This window comes from Hyperolius riggenbachi, chromosome 2 (assembly GCF_040937935.1).
Source record: "Hyperolius riggenbachi isolate aHypRig1 chromosome 2, aHypRig1.pri, whole genome shotgun sequence".
Taxonomy (NCBI): Eukaryota; Metazoa; Chordata; class Amphibia; order Anura; family Hyperoliidae; genus Hyperolius; species Hyperolius riggenbachi.
Genome location: NC_090647.1, coordinates 288524184 through 288546086, shown reverse-complemented (window position 1 = coordinate 288546086; position 21903 = coordinate 288524184). Strand labels below are relative to the sequence as shown.

Genomic DNA, 21903 nt, shown 5'->3' with positions numbered 1-21903 from the left:
CTTTGTGGGACCTGCACACTCAGCAATATAAATATTATGGGCAATAGCAGTAACAGTGGGGCCAGGGATGTGGGACCACCACACCGGTAACATAAATCAAGCATTACCAATTGCCAGCTGTAAATTAATAATTTGGCTTGTGGTTGCATTGTTAGCCTAGAGACTGCTGGTGTACATGTGATTAAATAGTGCCACAAAGATTTTAACTTGTACCTAAATCATCTTTAATAAAGTGGACCTACTAATCTATGTTTTACCGTATGCCTTATTTCATAGCTATCAGTGCAGAAATATTTTTCAGGGCATATTCTGCCTCATACAGAATCATCATCCTGGTCTAAATAAGGTGTGCTGTACTCTGTCCTGAATCATAGGTGTCATCTTTGTTAGGTTTTCAGCTGTTTTTTTCCCCACCATAAATGGAAGGAAAAATAAATGAATAAGCGTGGGATAACAACTATTGCTGTTTTCTGCTAATGATACATACAAAGTTAAACTCTTGGATAAAATTCTGCTTTAGCAGGTGCTTGCAATGATATAAATATATCATATAACACATGATACTCACAGCAGACGTATCAAGGTTTTTCCGTATTTGCATACAATCACGTTTGCTTAAGTTGCCTCAACTACGTTTGTGCTGTTAAAGAGAATCTGTACTCTAAAATTCTTACAATAAAAAGCATACCATTCTATTCATTATGTTCTCCTGGGCCCCTCTTTGCGGTTTCTGCCACTCCCTGTTGCAATCCTGGCTTATAATTGCCAGTTTTAGGCAGTGTTTACAAACAAAAGACATGGCTGCTAACCAGAGTGTGATAGGCTGAGAGGAGCTCGGTCTGTGACTCACACAGAGCCTGCAGGGGGCGTGGAGAGGGTGTGTATAACTTCTATCCTATCACAAGCAGAGCAGTGTATTCCTGCCTGAGTCCGACAAAGCCGTCAGAGGAAAGAAAATTAGATTATATAACAGAGATAATACAGCCACTGTGCAACTAGGAAAGGCTGCAGTAAGACAGACCACATTAGAACAGGTATAGGAACTTATAGGATAGAAGAAATAAGGCTGAAAATTTTGTTAGAGTCTCTTTAAGTTATAAATCCTTTCCTGTGTACTCCGGAAACATTTAGAAACCTCGGCCTCGTAGTGAACACGCTCGCTTTGCACTTGAGTCCCAGGTTCAAGTTCTAGATAGGACACTATCTGCATAGAGTCTGTATGTATGATACGTGGATTTTCTACTTGTACTCCAGTTTTTTACACAAGCCAAACATAGCGGTAGTTTATTGCACCACAATCACAATACAATTAGTAGGGGTGGAACATAGCGGTAGGTTAACTGGCTTCCTATAAACTTGCTCCTATGTGGCAGCAACATTGAACTGGAAACCCTATGGAGACACAGCTACTGATATGCTATAGTTAGGTTTGCAAACTGACATCCTCTGTAAAGCACTGTGGGAAAATGTGTCAATGCTATATGGAGCATGCAAATAAGTGAAAAAGCTACACTGCACAGAACACTTGACTTCTGAGTTGAAAATCCCCCCCTTCCCTCCTATTTACAAACCAATTACAGTAGCTCAACTGCTTATAATAATGATCTCATTGCTTTGTGACCACCAGGAAGGGCAAGACCAGAGCTCCAAATCAGAAGTCAAGGACTCTATTTCATGAAGGCCTGACATTTGGTAAAGGATCCCTGATGCATACTTTTATTACGGGCATAAGAAAAGAAGATTTAGACACTTTCAGTTCAGTATCATGGTCTGTCAATGAATTCTGAAAACTCCTAACAAGATTGTAATGACCACCACCACATATACAGATTTGAAGATTTGTCTTTCATTCATGGCAATCTAAAAGGAGATTCTGTACAAAACAGATGTTTACTATAAAAAAGCAGGATTTTCTATATGATAACATTAGTAGGCATGAAAATATTGCATCCATACCAGTGTCATCTGAAACAAAACGGAAATAACTCTACATGACTGAATTAATGTCTATTTGAGCATCTTTTAATACAGGACTATATCTCACTCTAATGGGTGAATGATGATCAAAGCAATGCCTATGTGATATGTTGAACAGGAAAAGTATACTATTGTACATTTTAAAGTGGAAGAAAACAGTACAAATATAGGCTGAAATTATCAATGCCCAGAAACAGTAAACAGTCCGACTTGCCCAGAGGATGTGACATGGTTTGTGTGTACAGAATATGTTACAGTACCTCTTTAGGATAGTGAGCTTGCTCTTCGGGAAAGGTTAGAATATACTTCCAGAACAGAAATTTGAGGTTTTAGAGAATTACCAACTGCAATGTTTTTTAAAGAAGGCGTTCCACAGCCATCGTGAGGAAATCATCATAGCTGAGTTTGGCCATGCCGGATCGTGACGTGTCCTTTTCTCGAAATGCCTCTGTCATACTCTGTAACTTAGTACAGATCTGAATAAAGCCATCAAGCTGTAAGGTAGGGTTGGCAGAACGTTGTGCATATCGGGACATCGCAACCTGCAGAAACTGTTGACTGAGACTGTATCCCATTTGGGTAAGAGCTAGGAGAGGGTCAAAGCAACAAAGAGTGAGACCATAAGAAAATTCTATCAATAATTCTATCATGCTAAACAATCTACATGCTCTCTGTACAGGTGTAGATCATCAGTCTGATCAATGTATCCATAGGCTATATCAATTAACTACACCATATTTTGCAGTTGTATTATTATCCAGGCAATATGAAATGACTGACTGCTATATGACTCACACAAGGCACAGTTTAGCTTGTTAAATGTTAAAATGTGAGACAGAGAGCCACTGGATGATTAATGAAACCATGAGCATGTAAATGTTTGTGTAGCAATATATTGGAAGCCTTGTGCAGAGAGCTTGCCAACTTCCTAAACTGGGTTACCAATGCGTAATATATCAGAGTCTAGCTTGTTTTTCCTGCTGCTGGCTCTCTCTGTGTAACCATGGCGATGCCCAGTTAAGGTTCGGGCATAGACAGAAACTCGCATCCTCTACTGTATTATTCAGACAGACTGAGTCAGCAGGTCTTGGCATGCATAGAGAAGAGCAACCACTATCAAACAGAAATGGATGGAAAGTTCTGCACATGCTGTTAATGCTACTATAAATAAATCTACATATACCAATCTGGGTTCCTGTAATACGGATTATTCCTGCAGTTTTTTTAAGGATTCAATTAGAATTTTAGAGAAAAAGGAAAAAGTCTGGACATTTAACACTATATGAATTGCATCACAAGATGAGAACACATTTTTTGTTGGCGGACCCGGAATTAAAGTGAAAAAATAATTAAAAAGCCTATTTACCTGGGGCTTATTCCAGCCCCCTGAAGTCCCCCTGCTCCCTTGTCGCGACTCTGCACTCAGCTGTTCCTCCGATGTCCCCTCCATATAAGCCGTGCTGGCCACACGTACACTATCGTGCTCCCGTGACTGGGAGTGTTCTGCGCATTAGCAATGTTTGCTTACTGCACAAGTGCAAGGAACACATTGGAGGTGAAGGGGACAAACATCTAGCGTTGGAAGGGGACACTGGAGGAACGGTGGAGTGCGGGATGGCAGGAGGGACCAGGAAGACTTCAGGGGCTGGAAGAAGCCCCAGTTAAGTAAATGGGCTTTTTTTTTTTTTACTTTAGGTTTTCTTTAAAATGAAACTGATGGTAAATATATCACCTTTGATGTCAGAGGCCAGGGATTAAATCTTGGCTAGAGACAGTACCTGTTCAGTAAGGATTCCTTGGGCTCCATAATGCTCCAGAAAGGCCTACTGAGTGTGCCTTTAGCAGCTGCAGCTCTCAAGCCCTTTCAGTCCCATAGGAGGAGCTTAGGTTCGGGTTAGGTGTCCTTTAAAACCATCTTTATTTTCGAACATACACTAACACACGTACATCTGAAAACTCTGCTTTATTTCACACTCCTAATATATTTGCAAAGCTCATTCCAATGTTGTAGTGCTGGAGGAACGACTGCTTCTCAGGTCCCACACTCACTCCCCGTGGTCCATGCCCCTAGAAAGTTACACCATCTCCCCTATTCACCCACTCACACACTAACACCAAGCTGCGTTTACAACCACAAAGATACACACAGTGGCACAGAAAATTGATCTCAGACACATAATTGAGGTTGAACCTCCCCCCTAAACACGCCCCTATCTCCCACAGGATTCTAATCTATGCACAGTTACAGTAATACCCAATTAGCATGACTACTACAGCCAATCTCATTACACAAATAATAATGGCTGACATTTTGGTTTCACACATGTGCCCATACGCAATTCACCTTTTCTCCTGCGTTTTCCTCTAGGAGATCATTTTTCCGCTTCTTTTTAAAGAGAATCTGTATTGTTAAAATCGCACAAAAGTAAACATACCAGTGCGTTAGGGCAGGGGTCCCCAACCTTTTCCGGCTCGGGGACCGCTTTCTGACCAAATTTTTCTCTGGGGAACGGGGGTGGGTGGGGGGGTGGAGTTGGGGGGGGGGGGGAGGGGTCGTCGGCGATGCGCGACCTAGTGGACAGTGTCATATGCAGTGGGTTGGGGGGGGGGGGGGGTTTGTTGCCCCAGTATAGGGAGATAGGGAGTTTAGTTGCCCCAGTATGGCTAGTATAGTTGCCCCAGTATAGCCAGTATAGTGCCCCAGTATAGCTAGTATAGTGCCCAGTACAGCGAGTATGGTGCCCAGTATAGTGCCCCAGTACAGCCAGTATAGTGCCCCAGTATAGCTAGTACAGTGCCCAGTACAGCCAGTATCGTGCCCCAGTATAGCTAGTATAGTGCCCAGTGCAGCCAGTATAGTGCCCCAGTATAGCTAGTATTTTGCCCCAGTATAGCGCCCCAGTATGGCTAGTATAGTTCCCCAGTATGGCGCCCCAGTATAGCTAGGTGAGTGCCCAGTGTAGCGCCCTAGTATGGGTGGGTGTGTAGGTAGTGCCCCTCTCCCCAAACGGCCGCGCGCCTGTTACCTTATGAGCGGCGGCCGCTTCCTTCCTTATAGTCCCCCAGGCGCCGCTCTCCTCTTATCGGCAGCATCTTACAGCAGCGTGTATTGCGACTGCTGTAAGGAGGGAAGGAAGCGCGTCAGCGGTTCCCATGGTAACGGCGATGCATATCGCCGCTACAGGAAGCCGCTGATGCGCTTCCTTCCCTTCCTTACAGCAGTCGCAATACGCGCTGCTGTAAGATGCTGCTAATAAGAGGAGAGCGGCGCCTGGGGGACTATAAGGAAGGAAGCGGCCGCCGCTCATAAGGTAACAGGAGCGGTGGCCGCGGGGGGAGGGGCGAGAGGCCAGACACGCCGTGGCCCGGTAGGAGACTGCCAACGGACCGGCAGTGGGTCGCGGCCCGGTGGTTGGGGACCCCTGCGTTAGGGGACATCTCCTATTATCCTCTGTCACAATTTCGTCGCTCCTCACCGCATTAAAAGTGGTTAAAAACAGTTTTAAAAAGTTTGTTTATAAACAAACAAAATGGCCACCGAAACAGGAAGTAGGTTGATGTACAGTATGTCCACACATAGAAAATACATCCATACACAAGCAGGATGTATACACCCTTCTTTTTGAATCTCAAGAGATCATTTGTGTGTTTCTTTCCCCCTGCAGTTCTCATGCACTGAAGTTTCAGGCTGCTTGTTTCTTCCTGCAAACAGCTTTGCCTTTGTCTGTAATTCCTCAGTATGTGAAAGCCCAGCCAGCTCAGAGGACGATTTATCCAGCTTGTAAAAGATAAGAGAGAAGCTGCCCTAATCTAAATAATACACAGGCAGTGTGCATAGAGGGGCCTGGAAGGGGGAGTTCATAGCAGAACCACAACACTGAAGAACTTGGCAGCCTTCCAGACACAGGCCGACTAGTCTGACAGGGGAAAGATACATTGATTTATTACAGAGACTGTGATAGTAGAATGTGCTGCAGTAAGCCAGAACACATTAGAATAGCTTTTGGAACTTGTAGGATGATAAAAAACAGGATGCAATTTTTGTTACTGAGTCTCTTTAAATAATCTTTCAGCAGATTGCTGAAACTGAAAAAAGTACCAAAAAGTAGGAGAAAAAGCAGTATCAAAATTATACTGAATATTTTCTCACTTGCTGGTAGTTTAAAATGCATTTTATTGAAAAAGATAAAAAAAATATAATATAGGAGAAAACCTAAGAGAAAAAATTATTTGCATATGGGCCATGAAGTCATTCTTACAAGCGCAGTCTCAACAAATGTATGTTTTCGACACATTGAATCAGGTCTACACGGGATATGAGCAATGGCTGGATAATGCATTCGTTAAAGATACCACCTTTAACCACTTCAGGAACGGTGTATAAAATTATAGGTTTCCCCATTATAGATAGCCAGGCATAGGTTTCTCCAGTATAGAGAGCAAGGGACAATTGTCCCAAGTATAGGTAGCCAGCAATTACTCACCTCCCCTAGATCCAGCGAGGAGCAGCTCTCTCCGGCTCCTCTCGCCACGTCATTTAGCCTTGCACTGCCTCTAAGTTCTGGGTCCCGGCTTGATGACGTCATAATGCTGGGAGCTGACACTAGAGATGCGAGGCTGGATGCCGGGCAGAGTGGAGGGGGAGCGACGATCGCTGGAGGAATGTCAGGAGAAGTGAGTGGGGCCTCTTCCTTTGCCGCTGCCTAGTGATCACATGATCAGGTAGAACAAAGCTAACAACTGTGCATTCTCTCAACTGACATTATTTTCTTTACCTTCTCACATGTAAGTGCAAGCTAAGACTAAGCGACGTGGTGGTGTTTTAGAAAACGAACATTGCAGGGTGGTAAGCAAGGGGGATTCAAAGCATTACTTTTGAATTCAAATGCAGGAAGGTAGTTCAGAAAACCTTTAAGAATTAGTGCTTACAAAATTTTGACATCAATTAGTCTTTAGTATGAAATCAGTTTGCCAGTATAGCTGCAAAACCAAACAAATGTGAAGCTGAATGGAAACGGATATCAGCACTAGGTGTACACTAGCCATTAGATAGACACACTTTGGAGCTTTTAATAAAGTGATAGTCATCAGAAAATAACTGACAGCTAAAACTATAATGGATGTACCATATGCCTTGTTATTTCAACTTATAGATATATTTACCTTGGTACAGTTCTGTTTGGCTAATACTGCCAGATCTGTCTCGGTCAAATTGCTGGAAAAGGTTTTTCCACTGTTGAAGGAACATCCAAAGAGATGAGAACCCATAAATATCAATTCGACCAGAATGACTCCTGTCAAACATGTCTGCAAGATAAATGCAAAAATATATATAAAAGGGAAGCAACACAGTGGCATGAATCTTTGTTGCATGGCATGTACATTCAAAACTCAGTGCAAGGAAATGTATGATTTTCTAGTAGGTCCCATAGTGTACCTAAAGTGACATGATAATGTAAGCATGGGTACCGTGTACTAGTTCTACTATCTACTACCTGGCACTAAAACATCAGCAGCATACCATTCATATGCTCTGCCATCAGGAATACCATTGCCAGAGGTTATATGTGGTCCTAGACAATCGTAAGGTAAAAAGGAGTATAGAGAGATTAACTAGACCATTTCTCTTCCTTCCACTGCACCATGGTCTATTTTTGATGTTCACCTGCCCACTGCAGGTGCTTTAAAGCTAACTTGAAGTGAGAGGAATATGAAGGCTGAGGCTGCCATCTTCATTGTCTTATAAACATGCTGAACTTTTGGCTTTAGTCGTTTTAGAGTCACACATGCAATGAGCATTCAACCATTAGAATCAGACTAGAGTCCAAGCAACCGATTTGCATGCACATTGACTTCGTCATTGACTTAAAGCATTGCAGCACAGAAGTCAGGTAAATAGCATTGTTTATTAGAGAATGAAGATGACAGCCTCCATATTCTTCTCACTTCTTGTTCCCTTTAAGGAATGGATAGGGATTAGTATGGACTCTTTGATCGTTCTGTGGGTGAGTAGCCCTATATGCACGAAGCTGCATTTCATTCGCAAATGGCCAGCACTAAGATGTCAGCAGTTTGTGCTACGGTAGCTTTTCTGTTGGATCAGACCGGATGGGCTAGCCTTTGCTACCAATTTGCATCAATGACACTTGGGCATCCTGCCCTAGTTCGCAAGTGGTCCTTTTGTGGGCTACGTCCAATACATACTGGAAATACCCCACAAGACCCACTGTTTTGTAGTTGCTTTGACCCGTCACAATTTGGCAAGATCTCACTGATCCTTATGCATTCTCATTTTCTTGCTTCTAACCCAATTTTCTCTTCTTCTAACCCAATTTTGCCCCAAAATTGGGCGCAAAAGGAGCCACCATAGGTTGCAATTACGGCTATAGCGGCAGTAATTTGGGCGCCGTCAAGAGATGGAACCCAAGTTACGATTAAACCGGCGTAATTCAGCCACTAGCAACAGCTGGAAGCCAAATTACATTTTATCCCAGTGTCTACGGCGGCCAGGAGAGGGAAAAGTGATTAACGCTGTTGGGACTTTTGCAGGAGCAGGGTGAGCCATTTTTCGGCTTCAGCCTGTGCCCAAATTTCTTGACAGCTTAATTACACGTACACCCAGAATATACACAGATTCGACAAAAATCCACCCCGACGATTCTGTCTGAGTGGAAGATGAAAAGTAGTGTTATAGGGCTCATACACTGGTAGATTGTTTTCAATAGAGTCAACATTAGACTAACTATAACCATCAAATCTTAACAAAATATACTGAAAGCATGACAATTTTGATCTATACTGTATATCAAATATAGGTCTAACATGTTCATTTTTTGTACAATCGATCCAGCGATCCTGGCAAGAGTGCAGGGAAGGGGCTGCAGTCATCAGCCTGCACAAGTGCATGGTTAGCATTTCTGGCAGCTGGATTGATATTAGACAAGTTTTTTGCTGAGATCTTGTGTACTATAAAGTAAAAGGTGGTGCAAAGTGGTAGCACCGGACGAAATTATGGATATCTTGATAATATTGATCATACGCCAATCAACCAATGTATAGGCACCTGAAGACATGCTTTCTTTATTTTTCATACTTGCTTGTCAATTTGCAAGGGTAGCTATGCTCACCCTGCTTTTCTGCTGTGTTTTGCACACAAAGGGTTGGTGATTTTTTGGTGGCCTGGTGTCTATGCAGCAGTTTCATTTTCCTTCAACACCACTAGACACTGTCTGTTCTTCACTGTTCTCTCAAGTTGCCACATCTCTACCATTCTGCCCATTGTCTGTCTTCCACTGTTTGCTTTCAACACCTGCCTGTCTATCCATCACTCCTCTGTCCCATGGTTAGTTCTCTTTCACTGCCCACTGTCTGAATTTCCTGATTTACCATCATTATCTCCACTGTCTTTGTGTCACTGCACTACATTCCCGGAATTCTTCTCAAAGGAGCTGGTGAGACGTCTGGCTGTCCTCCAGACAGCTTCCTAGGCTTCTCCTTATCTTTTAACATGGTTGAGTTGTGGTGTCTCAGTTATGCTGGGTACACACTATGAGATTTTCTAGTCGATTTACTGTCAGATCGATTATTTCCAACATGTTCAATTTGCTTTCCGATCGATTTCCGAGCATTTTCCGATCGATTTCCTATTAAAGTTAACAGAAATCGATCGGAAAATGCTCGGAAATCGATTGAAAAGCAAATCGAACATGTTGGAAATAATCGATCTGACAGTAAATCGACCAGAAAATCTCATAGTGTGTACCCAGCATAAGGCTGCTAAGTCACTCCTGAGCTCAGCTCTTACACATATTGCCGCATCAAACTGCCCCCACCCACTTTCTCCTCTCTCCTTGCTCTCAATTCCAGTATTCTCTATTGTTGTTCACCGTCTGCGTACTATTGCTTCACACCCTCGCTTACCTTTCTCTTGCTACACAGTGGCTGACTGTCAATGCTGCTTGTCCAACATGACCTCTCACTTGCTACCCACTGTATTCTACCACCTCTCTCTCTGCCTACTATCTGTCCATTACTGCTCCACTTCCCACTGCCAGTTTGTGTGTGTGTGTGTGTGTGTTAGTCTGGAATTCAGCTTTTTTCATCTTCTATAAATGCAACATAAATGTTTTCTATCACATCAGCTACAACTTAAAAATAATCATAGCTAGAATGAAATACTTACTTAGCATCATGATAGAAGTTTCATCATTAAAAGATGACCAGTTGGAATTAACTAAGGCTTGTTTGAGCTCTTTTAACGTTATATATCCACTTCTATCAGCGTCTACAGTCTGAAACCAGGCAAATGCTTCTGGGCTGACACCCTGGGGTAGATTACCTAAGAGAAATGACAAATGTATTTTGTAATACAATGTTAAATATAATATTACTTATTAGGCCAAAACATATTGTCCTAGACATACCTGGAGGACCTTGTCCATACTGGTTTTGTTGAGGAGATCCATACGGGTTGGACCCTGGTCTTCCATAAGGTCCACCAGGAGCTTGACCTCCATAAGGACCTCCAGGTCCTCCTGGTGCAGTACCACCTGGTGTAGGCTGTCCATAACCACCACCAGAAGGAGGTCCATATGGTGCACCAGGTGCAGAACCACCGTATGCAGGCTGACCAGGAGGACCACCTCCTCCATACTGCTGTCCTCCATAATAGCCTCCTTGAGGTGCACCAGGGGCTTGTCCTCCAGAGCCATGATAGCCCTGAAAAAACAACATAGAAACAACTTTGACATTAAGGTTGGTTTCACACTGTACACATTGCATAACACACACATAATAATGTACATGAACTGCAATGAACACTGCAAGTTATACTTCACACATTAATCCAAAGCCTGCATGCATTCAGTTAGACTAATGCAATCTGGTACCACGCAGCAATATGTACAGGCCCATAGAATTGTATGGGCAGTGAGTGGACATGCAGAATTAATCTGCAACTGATGCTGTGTGAATGCAACCTAATCAATTTTTAATATTTGAAAAGGCAAGTTCCTTTTCTGCACAAAATAGTGGGCATTGAATGTCCACTCCCTAGATTCTTCCAACCGATTTCAGCTCTCTGCCGTCATCAGGGGTTACTGATGAGAGCCAAAGAAAGTCAGAAAGATCTAGAGAGTTGGCATCAAGGTTTTGGTGATGTGTTAGCACTACCGGTGCAGTAAGGAACTTACTTTGAATGGGTTCCTGTTACATAGCACCCCTGATGCGAATGCTTGTTTTTACCTGTGTTTGTAAATTTACTGAATAAATAGCTTTCGGTGTATATCCCTGGACGCTAATCCAGGGCTGTGGAGTCGGAGTCGTGGAGTCGGAGTCGTGCAATTTTGGGTGCCTGGAGTCGGAAAAAAATGCACCTACTCCGACTCCGAATGAATTTGTAACTGTAATTAAAATAGAAAATATGATAAAATGTTATATTTCTCAGATAATAGTTATTAAAAATAATGTATATATACAGTAATAGCTGTGCTTAGTCCACAAAAATGAAATAAACCAATCAAAATTAGTTACTTGTGCTGCTTCAATAAAGCAGTCCCCGTATTTTTAAGGTCAGATATACATATCTGATTGTGACTGTATATATGATGTGTACACAGGAATCTCTTATATATACTAAATAACATCTATGCTGTAAGAATAAAGCCTGATGTCTAGCTGTGTCACTAATAGAGATGGTCAATGAGATGGAAATAATTCTGCACTGATGCTGATTTATGCAAATGTATGCACTCCCTTTGCTGATGAAATCAAATAATTTGATATGTTGTTAAAATTTGGTTTGGTGACTACAAATTAAAGGGTACCTGAGACGGATGAAAAGTAAAGTTTTATACATACCTGGGGCTTCCTCCAGCCCCCTTCAGGCTAATCAGTCCCTCGCTGTCCTCCACCACCCGGATCTTCTGCTACGAGTCCTGGTAATTCAGCCAGTCAGCGCTGTCCGGCCGCATGCCGCTCCCACAGCCAGGAACATTCTGCACCTGCGCAATAGTGCTGCACAGGTGTAGTATGCTCCTGGCGGCGGAGTGTGTGCATGCGCACTACGCCAGACTGGCTCAAGTACCTGGACTCATAGCAGAAGATCCAGGTGGTGGAGGAGGACAACGAGGGACTGATTATCCTGAAGGCGGCTGGAGGAAGCCCCAGGTATGTATAAAACTTTAATTTCATCTGTCTCAGGTTTACTTTGTTACACAGTAGTACTATACTCTACATATGCACTCCCCACAGAGCTGCAGAGAATCCACTGAGAATGCTGTGCACATTGAACACAGAGGTGTTGTCTGTCACCCATAAACCTTGTTCAGATTGTGCATGAAGAATGTGTAATAGAGGAAGAATCTCCTCATTCCCCTGCAGAGTACCTGCACATCATTCTTACATGTACCCACACTTACATTGCCTAGGGCCTGATAGATGTTCTTTGTTCCGGTTTGTACCTTTTACAAGTACTCTTACCAAGGACTAGTTTTAGTCTAAAGGGAATAAATATAGTAGTCTACATATCCTTCTCACTTCAGTTGTCTTGTAAAATTCCTAAGGGTTGGCAGTTAAGAGACGAATTTCATGTTACATACTTTTAATCAACAAAATTGTAATATGCAAATTAGAGGAGTCGGAGTCGAGGAGTCGGTGGAATCCTAAACTGAGGAGTCGGAGTCGGTGGATTTTTGGAACGACTCCACAGCCCTGCGCTAATCAATGCGTTGTTTTGCATTTGGTGATGGTTAGCTGTTGATCCTTGAGCACTGGGTGCCTGCAGGATGATTTATGGCCTCACATAACCTACATTAAAGAGAAGAATTTGCATACTACTAGCGCTGAGGGACTTTTGGCATATCTATCCATGAAATAGAGACCTTGGCTGCAGCACTCATTTATTTATTTGAGCTTCGGGAAGCACTTGTACTGACATCTTTGCAATTTGATGCTACAAATGCACCAAAATAAGTACAATCATCTTATTTCTGCAAGACCTCTAGAGCAGATATTTACTAGCAGCTAGTAGTTACATTACATCTGGCAGGGCTGTTCATGACTATGATAGCTTCTGCTTGCAAGGTATTTTACTAGGATTCTACAGGAAACAGGTGTTACATTTCTTACATCTGCCATCATCACTTAATAAATGTTCACAAACAATGGAAAAAAAAAAGTTTTGAATCAGGATCCAGATTCAAAATTTCTTGGTTTTACTGATGGCTAACATGGTACAATACTACTGCTTCTGCAAACAATGGAGAAATTCAGACTTAAATGCAACAGTGCCACCCAGTGGAAAAAAATCAGAACTAGTAACATACATTTAGTCCCATGCAACACAATGGGCTTGATTCACAAAGCCGTGCTGTTAGCACGCTGGTGAAAAGCCCATTACGATAAAATAAACTTGCGCGCAAAGTTTTATGCGCGCAACGCCATTAAACCCTATGCGACGTTTCGTGCACACCGGACTTTGCGCGCAAGTTTTTCCCTCAAAGCGGTGCTAACCTACTTAGTGCAATACTTATCACGCCCAAAAGTCTTTAGGCGTGCTAACTAGGTTAGCACCGCTTTGTGAATCAAGCCCAATGACTTTGCTGCTTACAACATGACACAGTTAATTTGACAAATGAAAAAAAAATAAACAGTTCCAAACACTTTATCAGTGGTTCAGACTGTAATGCTATTAAAGTACATATTATGTGCTCCATTATGTTTCTTGTACATGGTTGTATGTGGATATTACACTCTAGCTAAGTATAAAGTCAAAAAATAGTGTATTATATACTAGTCTCTAAGGGCTTGATTCATACAGCTGCGCCACTTAATGTGAAGGAGCGACCGCTATGCAAGCCTTACATAGCAGCACTCACTATTATGTAAGGAGCGTGCCTTCCTTAGTTACGCACGTTGCTTACATAGCAACGGGCGTAACCTTAAATGTGGGCGGTCCTTTGAAGTATTGCGACTGCGATACTTCACCAGCGGCCGCTACTATGACAGTTAACATGTTAATTGACACAGTAGCGGCCACTAGTGAAGTATTGCATTTGCGATACTTCAAAGGACCGCCCACATTTAAAGTTACGCCCGTTGCTATGTAAGCAACTTGCGTAACTAAGGAAGGCACGCTCCTTACATAATAGTGAGTGCTGCTATGTAAGGCTTGCATAGCGGTCGCTCCTTCACATTAAGTGGCGCAGCTTTATGAATCAAGCCCTTAGAGACTAGTATAATACACTATTTTTTAACCTTATACTTAGCTAGAGTGTAATTTCCACATACAACCATGTACAAGAAGCATATCACAGCTTATTTCCTCTACATTTTACTTTTAGGTATACGTTAAGGATAACAGCATTTAGGTAAAAAGGATCTAAGGGGTTGTGAGCACAGGTTGAGGATTTGTTAGTTATTAAGATTTTCCCTCACTATGAACAAACATCTCTGAAGACACATCTGCACATACACTTTGACATGGGAGCATGCCAGGAGACTAAAACCAAGTGCATGCATCTATCTGCAATTACACTACTTTTTATTTTTGGGAAACAATAGGCTGCTTCAGAATTCTCATGCTTGAAAAAAATTCGAAAGCACTGCTTCAGTGTAACGATCAGTGTAACACAGAGAGGGTCTGATTACCGGTGATCTGTAGTATCACCGAGAATACAGATATATACCCGATTATTGATGATCTGCAGTAAACACCTGAGTAAATATGAGTGTTTGGTGCAACAGTAATACTTTGAGGAGAGCCCCCGTATAGAGGGTGCAAAGCAGTAAGAGATACTGCCCAGAGAGCAGGCTCCTTCCAATGGCCTGAGGCTCCCCAAGGGGAGGAGTCAGGCTGAGAGTGGGAAGGACCAGAGTGTGAGTGACACCAATGGTGGAGTGTCACTGACAGATCTGTGAACTATCTCTAAACAGAGGAGATAGTTCTCGAGGTTGGACAAGCCAGGTCGGCAACAGACAGACAGATCAGATACAGAGGAAAGAGACAGATACGGAATCCTAAGGCAAGCAAGATTTGGCAACGGAGAATCAGATATAGAGAGGTACCAAATCAGAGATCAGAAGAGAGGTCAGGAAAGCAGAAGGTCATAACAAATCATCAACAATTGTCTAGTCTAAAGGTGTGAGCTCCTTGATCCTCAACACCCTGGAACTAGTCTGAAGTAATAACAGGATGGTAAAGCTAATTCCTAGTCTTGGGTGTGAGCTCCTTAGTCATCAACACCCTGGAACTAGTCTAAAGTAATAACACAGATAATATACAGAATTCCTAATCTGGGGTGTGAGGTCCGTGATCAACAACACCCTGGAACTGATCTAGAGAATAACACAAATTCTGACAAAAGGTCTGAGTGCTTCCACGTAGTGATCGCAATGGCAGACAACCAGAGAATGACCAGCACCCAGTATATATAGCAAGGCGCTCTCCAGCGCCTCCCCTAAGTGCTGGACCAATGGGAAGTGGTGGAATTGTCAGCTGACCGGCTTGGTCAGCTGACTCCCTTCTGGCTGTCATAAAAGCTCTGCCTCTCAGCGCGCGTCCTTCTAAACCTGTGTGGACTATCATCCCAGGCACACCAGACCTGTGCTGTAAACCATCCGCTGTGCTGGGCGCGGAACCAGCCGCACCGCTATCAGAGCATGCGGCGGTTCCTCCGCGTTCCGCCATACTGTCAGATGTAGGCCTATACGTGCAAACTGCCGTGTCGGACGCGGAATCCGCCGCCTTGCTCTCAGGACATGCGGCAGTTTTTCCGCGTTCAGTCATGCCAGCAGGCCCATGCGCGCAACCTGCCGCGTTGGACGCGGAATCAGCCGCCTTGCTCTGAACACTCGCGGCGGCTTTTCCGCATTTTCTCACATTCAGAAATCAGGACAACGTGTATGAATCCCCTTATTCGTGCAGGGCACAGCTACAGGGATTCGGATGTGTAATTGAGGTGCACAAGTGTCGGAGTCCGTCTTGGAGATGGATGGCCGGTGCTAGCAGGACTGTGGAGTCGGAGTCGTTGATTTCATAAACTGAGGAGTCGGATGATTTTTGTACAAAATCCACAGCCCTGTTAAGCATTAGACTAAGGAGTCGGAGTCGAGGAGTCGGAGTCTGAGCCATTTTGGGTACCCGGAGTAGGAGTTGGAGTCGTGGTTTCAGAAACTGAGGAGTCAGAGTCGGAAGATTTTTGTACCGACTCCACAGCCCTGGGTGCAAGTGGAGCCCCACCCTTAGGTAATCGACATAGTCCCTTATGCAATTAACTTTTTCTCTTGAGTAATAAAAAGTAATATAAAACTTACTTTAAGTAATTCCTCGCTTGGTGTGAACTTTAAAGTGCACTGAGCACTGTTTTTTTTTTTTACTTTTTAAAAGACAAACCTCTCCATAAGGGCGGTTCATCGCATTGTGTGCCGCTGTGGCGGTGTCACGGAGTAGGGGGGGGGGGGGTGGTTACAGGACACACACACCATTATTTCCCTTCAGGGGGCTGATCGTCTGGCTCCAGTTCTGGATCCTCCATCTGGTTCTCCAATCCGCAGCTTCTGAGGGAATTTGTACTTTGCGACGAGGTCACGCATGCATGCCGCAAAGCATGCTGGGAGATCTAGTCCAGTTAGATGTGAGTACAGCCAAACTATATCTCACAGCATGCATGACCCAGCCGGGAAATACAAATTCCTAATGCAACTGTGGGTGGGAGAAGATGGAGTATGTAAGTAATGGTGCTGCCGCTGACCTCTGTACCCCAGAGACAACAACATTTTTTAACCTTCCTAATGGGGAGGTTTGTCTTTTTAAAAAGTTTTTTAAAAAAGTGCTCAGTGCCTTGGAGAAAGCGCAGGAAAAAGTTAATAGGCTATGGGTCATAGTGTTCTCTTAACCTGAGAAAACAAAGAAACACATCTTGATGCCTACTTCTCACTCTTTAGGGCCCGTTTCCACTATCACGAATTCGCATGCGTTGCCCGCATGCGAATTCGCATAGCCAGTGCAAGTGGATGGGACTGTTTCCACTTGTGCGTTTCCCCGCACGTTTTTCTGTGCAGAAAAAATCTGCAGGGTAGGGCCCTCAGAATTTGCCTGCGTGTGGAATGCAGGCGAATCGCACGCAATGTATTTAATAGGGAAATCGCATGCGTTTTTCCCCATGCGTTTTTTGCCGCGATTTCGCATGCGATTTCGCATAGGTACCCATGTTAATTCACACAGGCAGTGACATGGTTAAAATCGCATCACCCTTACCTATGCGAAATCGCGGCAAAAAACGCATGCGGAATCGCACCCGCATGCAATTTGCCTGCGGTGATTCGCCGGCGATTCCGCAACGCTATAGTGGAAACGGGCCCTTAGTGTAATGTCCAATTTTAGTATAGTTTTGCATACTGTGGCAAGGGGCTAGGACTTTATTTTGTTATTTATTGCTGTTCTGTGTCACTGTTTGTGAGAAATTCTATATGATCAGTTCCTAATACCGATTGTCAGGAAGTGGGTAGCACGTTGCTTGCAATCGCAACGGTGCCAAAAAGTCATGTAGCCTTTTAGATGGACAATGCAACCGTACAGAGAAGCATACAGTAAATGAAAGTATGCTTTACTGCCACTGTAAACATTATGCGTTACTCTGATGGAATCTGTTGCACCGCACCCAATGTGAACGCACCATAGAAAAATAATTGCACCCCTTTGGGATTTTATGGAACGCAGCAGATTTAGTGTGAGAAGACCCATCACCTTTCCAACAGTAATTGAGCTAGCAATAAATAAAAAGTTTGTAACAGCTTTAAACACCATCCAAAACTAAAAACTATTTATATATTATATAAATAAATCATTTGGTTAGGTTTTGAATTTTGCACTGCGCAGAAAGATAATAGATTTACTTCAGGTGTACTAATGCTTGCCAGCTATCGGTACAGGTCTCTCAATAAACCCAATTGCTATGATACAAGAATCAGTGTCATCCACAATCACAGCCATACCTGTCCCAGCCTGTTACCCCGCCCCGTGCGCCACTCCTCTCTACCTGAAGTCCACTCTTGGGCAAGCCTGGTCATGTCACCCCTTCCCACAGTATACATTACAGAGACTGTGCCAGAAGACCAAGCTTCCCCGCCTCACCTGCCCGTAGTTATAGCTAGCCATGTCTTCTGCCTCGTGTGTCACACCAGCCGCTACTGACAGATTACCCGAGCTTTCTTGTCACAGCAGGACAGACGGGAGTAACTTCCTAGAACGTCACTGCAAACTCCCCTTTGCATTCTCCCATTGCTTCTGTCCCTGATATCAGCGCCATTTTGTCAAGGCCAATCCTATAAACTAACAGAGCACTAAGGCTTTGATAAAATGGCTCTGCAGTCAGACTTCTGGGACAGCTTGCAATGTTGTAGGAGAGCAAAGGATTGTGGGATGTATGGCGGAAGTGGCTCTCAGGGCACCTATCAATGCTGCAAGAGTGCGGAGAGATGCGTTGCGGAAGTGACTCTCGGAGCAGAGGATGCTGGGATGTGTGGCGGAAGTGTTCCCCGGTGCAGAGCAGTAGAAGCACGTGTGTGGCACACTAGCGTGAATTCTATTGAGATTTGCTTTAGATTGGCGGAAAGATGGTGCGGAAGCTGAAATATCACGAGCAGAAACTGCTCAAAAAAGTAGATTTCATCAACTGGGAGGTGGACAATAACCTGCATGAGGTGAAGGTGCTGAGGAAATACCACCTGGACCGCAGGGAGGACTACACTGCCTACAACAAGCTCAGCCGCAGCGTGCGGGAACTGGCGCATAAGATCAAGGACATAGATGAGAAGGACCCGTTCCGAGTGCAGAGCACCGGGAAGCTGCTGGAGAAGCTGTACGCCATGGGCCTCATCCCCACCAAGCAGAACCTGCAGCTGTGTGACACCGTCTCCGCCTCATCCTTCTGTCGCCGGCGCCTGCCTACCATCGTGGTGAAGCTGAGGATGGCACAGAACCTGAAGTCTGCCATCACCTTCATAGAGCAAGGCCATATCCGCGTGGGGACCGAAGTGGTGACAGATCCAGCTTACCTGGTCACCAGGAACATGGAGGACTTTGTCACCTGGGTGGACTCTTCCAAGATCAAAAAGCACATCATGGAATACAACGATGAGAGGGACGATTTTGATTTGGGGATCTAGACAATATGGCACTCATCCCCTTACAGACTGAGTCAGCTATTTATTTCTCAATTCAAAAATCTTGTACCTTGCAAGAATTGAAAGTAAACTGTCCTCAGTGAGAGGCATTTCTTTAATAGTTACATACATTTTCATATGGTGTTCTTTATGTTTCACATAAAACATGTCCATCAGCCAAGGGTTTTGTTAATCTTTTGAAATTGAATTATTGTTGTCAGAATTGTCTCCAAATATAAATAGTATTTACAAAGTACAGATTTGAATGACATGAATTTGCTTTGCATGCGACTGACCAGAATTATCATGACCCTAATGAAGTTTGGAAAGCTAGGGATCATAATTTACCTCCCAGTTTGATCAATATTATCGGCAAAACTTTTGACTCATCAAGGCTGTATTCACAGTGGTGCATTGCTGTGTGTTAAAACAGCTGCATTATAATGCAGAATGTCCCTGAATCATCGGTTGATGAAGGTAGTATGTTTGCATTGAGACAATAAATTTATTGATCCTGCATCTAATGTGCGGATCCTCATTACTGCTTGATTGTGACAGGTTGGTTCCAGCACCTAGTCATCTCTCAAGGTGTGCGGCACTGCTGACCTTATAGTGTAATGCGGAGTGTCGTTCTGCAATGCATCAACCATGTGACGTTTACTTTGCGGTTTAATGGTGTGTGGCATGTGCCTGTCAACAGTGACAGAAGCATACTTTTCATTGAGAGAATTGTATGGAATCTGTGACTTGCTTGTGCATTGGCTGCACCTCTACAGCACCATCCAGGCTGCACAGAACAGAGGAGCACACACTCAGTACTGTATGTACTGTACATTAACTAGGAGAGTTATGCTTCCTGCGCAAGTTTTTGCATGATTATTGCATGCAAATCCCTGCACGTTGAACACTGCATTTTGTTCTAGCTTATGCATTGTGTTTGCTTGCTAAAGCACTGAAAAACAATTGCTCCCAATTATTTACCTTTAAGATGCAGTAATACAGTATACTTTATGAACTTGATTATGCCTATTTCTGATAATAGTAAACTGATTTGCCTGGTCCCTTAGCGTTTACTATAAAGGGATTCTACTGTATTAAGTAAAAGTGGTAAGAATTTTTTTAAGCAAGTATGTTTCATTAGTGGGCACCTTTAGATTTTACAAACTGGTATATGCGGCATGTTTTATTAGGTACTGCAAGATGTTTGACATGACCAGTTATACACTGTGGTCCATTTATAGTCCATATCAATAAGAAATTAAGTGGGAACAAATGCCGTTCATGCACAGTATAATATTAAACAATTAGAGAGTCAATGAGATACTAATAATTCCAGCTTGCATTCAAAACAATGCATATTGTATGTTTTGAATTAAGCCAATTAGGTGCACTTTCTGTCTATTTTTAATTGTCCTGTTCCAAGCTGTATACAGCTTGTATTACCTTTTGCATGTAAGCTAGAAATATTAGTATTTTAGTGATTTTTCTCTGCCAACAGTACAAGTATCAAAAAAATACATGCCTTGTACTGAGTGCAATAAATACATTTTACAAATCCCATATATCCAAATGTGGATGCTGCATAATGCCAATGGTGCAATATCAGTAATGTTACTGATATTCTACCATAGCCTCTCTCTCTCTCTCTCCCTCTCTCTCTCCCTCTCCCCCTCCCCCTAACTCCCTCCCTCATACCTACTTCTAACACTAACCTCTCGCCTACATATGCCAAACTCTAGACCCGTCCCACCCATGCCTACGCCCCCTTTCCCACCTACACCTAACACTAACAGCCAATGTGGGTTTTGGCTACATAATAGCCAAACCCTGCATGCCATATTACTTACCCTACCAATATTATTTATTGATTTATAAAGCGCCAACATATTCTGTGGGCTGACATATTCAGTGGCGCTGTCCGGAGTCTGACTACCGCTTTCCACCTGTGTTTTTTCTTCACTGCTTCTCCCTGGCCCTTCCACTCGCGGTGGAGCTGTGTATCACATGTCAAACACTAAAGGCCTCTCTAAGATACGTGCCATGGTGCTCCTAGTGTTTGGCTTGTAGTGTTAGGTGACACAGCTCTCCAGGCATGAAGAGAGGGAAGAAGCCCTGTCTGTGGAGAGAAGGTACTTGAAATGCACTTTCTGATTGAACTGAAGCTGCAAGCAATTTGCATGAAAGCTAGAATTGTTTGCATTTTAAGGACCTTTACAAAGGAGATGCAAGTGTTGTATACTTTAGAGACTATAAAATGAAAATATATTAGCTGGATCCACTTGTAATACAAATTTATAATGGCTCCATGGGTCGCCTCCTTTTTGTTTGAACTTGTCACCCGAGCACCGTATGTGCTGGCTTTTAGCGCTTAGCCCCACCCCCCCTTGCAGACGAGTTCTATGGTGCTTCGGTGGCACTTCCTATCTCTGATACAGCTAATGTATAGTTTTCACTTTATAGGCACTTTAAACAAATTACAGTGGAGTCAATGGAAACTTGCAATTGTATGCAGCATGCACAATTTTGACCATGCTTGCAACCTGTAGAAGTGAGTAATAAAACCTGCTTACACCAGTTAAGCTGCACCTGCCAGCACAGGCCAATGTGGAGTAATGTTCAGACAGCACAGATTCAAAACTCAGGCCAGATCTGTGAAAAGTGCTACATCTCAGTAAATCCTTAAATAGCATTTAAGTTTACCAGAGATGGGGCCACAGCAACAAGGCTTTCTCCAGCCTGATCGCTCCCACGCCGTCCTCTTCT

General features: G+C 43.5%; 2 protein-coding genes across 2 annotated transcripts; one reads left to right on the top strand and one right to left on the bottom strand.

The window, feature by feature from the left end:
• Positions 1-200: 200 nt before the first annotated feature.
• PEF1 (penta-EF-hand domain containing 1) lies at positions 201-18457 on the bottom strand. The gene is made up of 5 exons (XM_068268912.1): positions 18110-18457; positions 10401-10695; positions 10160-10315; positions 7141-7284; positions 201-2563 (listed from the first exon to the last, which is right to left on the bottom strand). Exons 1-5 carry the CDS (start codon positions 18131-18133, stop codon positions 2334-2336), a joined length of 849 nt encoding a protein of 282 aa, XP_068125013.1. The 5' UTR covers positions 18134-18457; the 3' UTR covers positions 201-2333.
• Positions 18458-18464: 7 nt separating this feature from the next.
• IMP3 (IMP U3 small nucleolar ribonucleoprotein 3) lies at positions 18465-19396 on the top strand. Its single transcript, XM_068268913.1, has one exon. The coding sequence runs from the start codon at positions 18592-18594 to the stop codon at positions 19141-19143; it is 552 nt and encodes a 183-aa protein (XP_068125014.1). The 5' UTR covers positions 18465-18591; the 3' UTR covers positions 19144-19396.
• The last annotated feature ends 2507 nt before the right edge of the window (positions 19397-21903 follow it).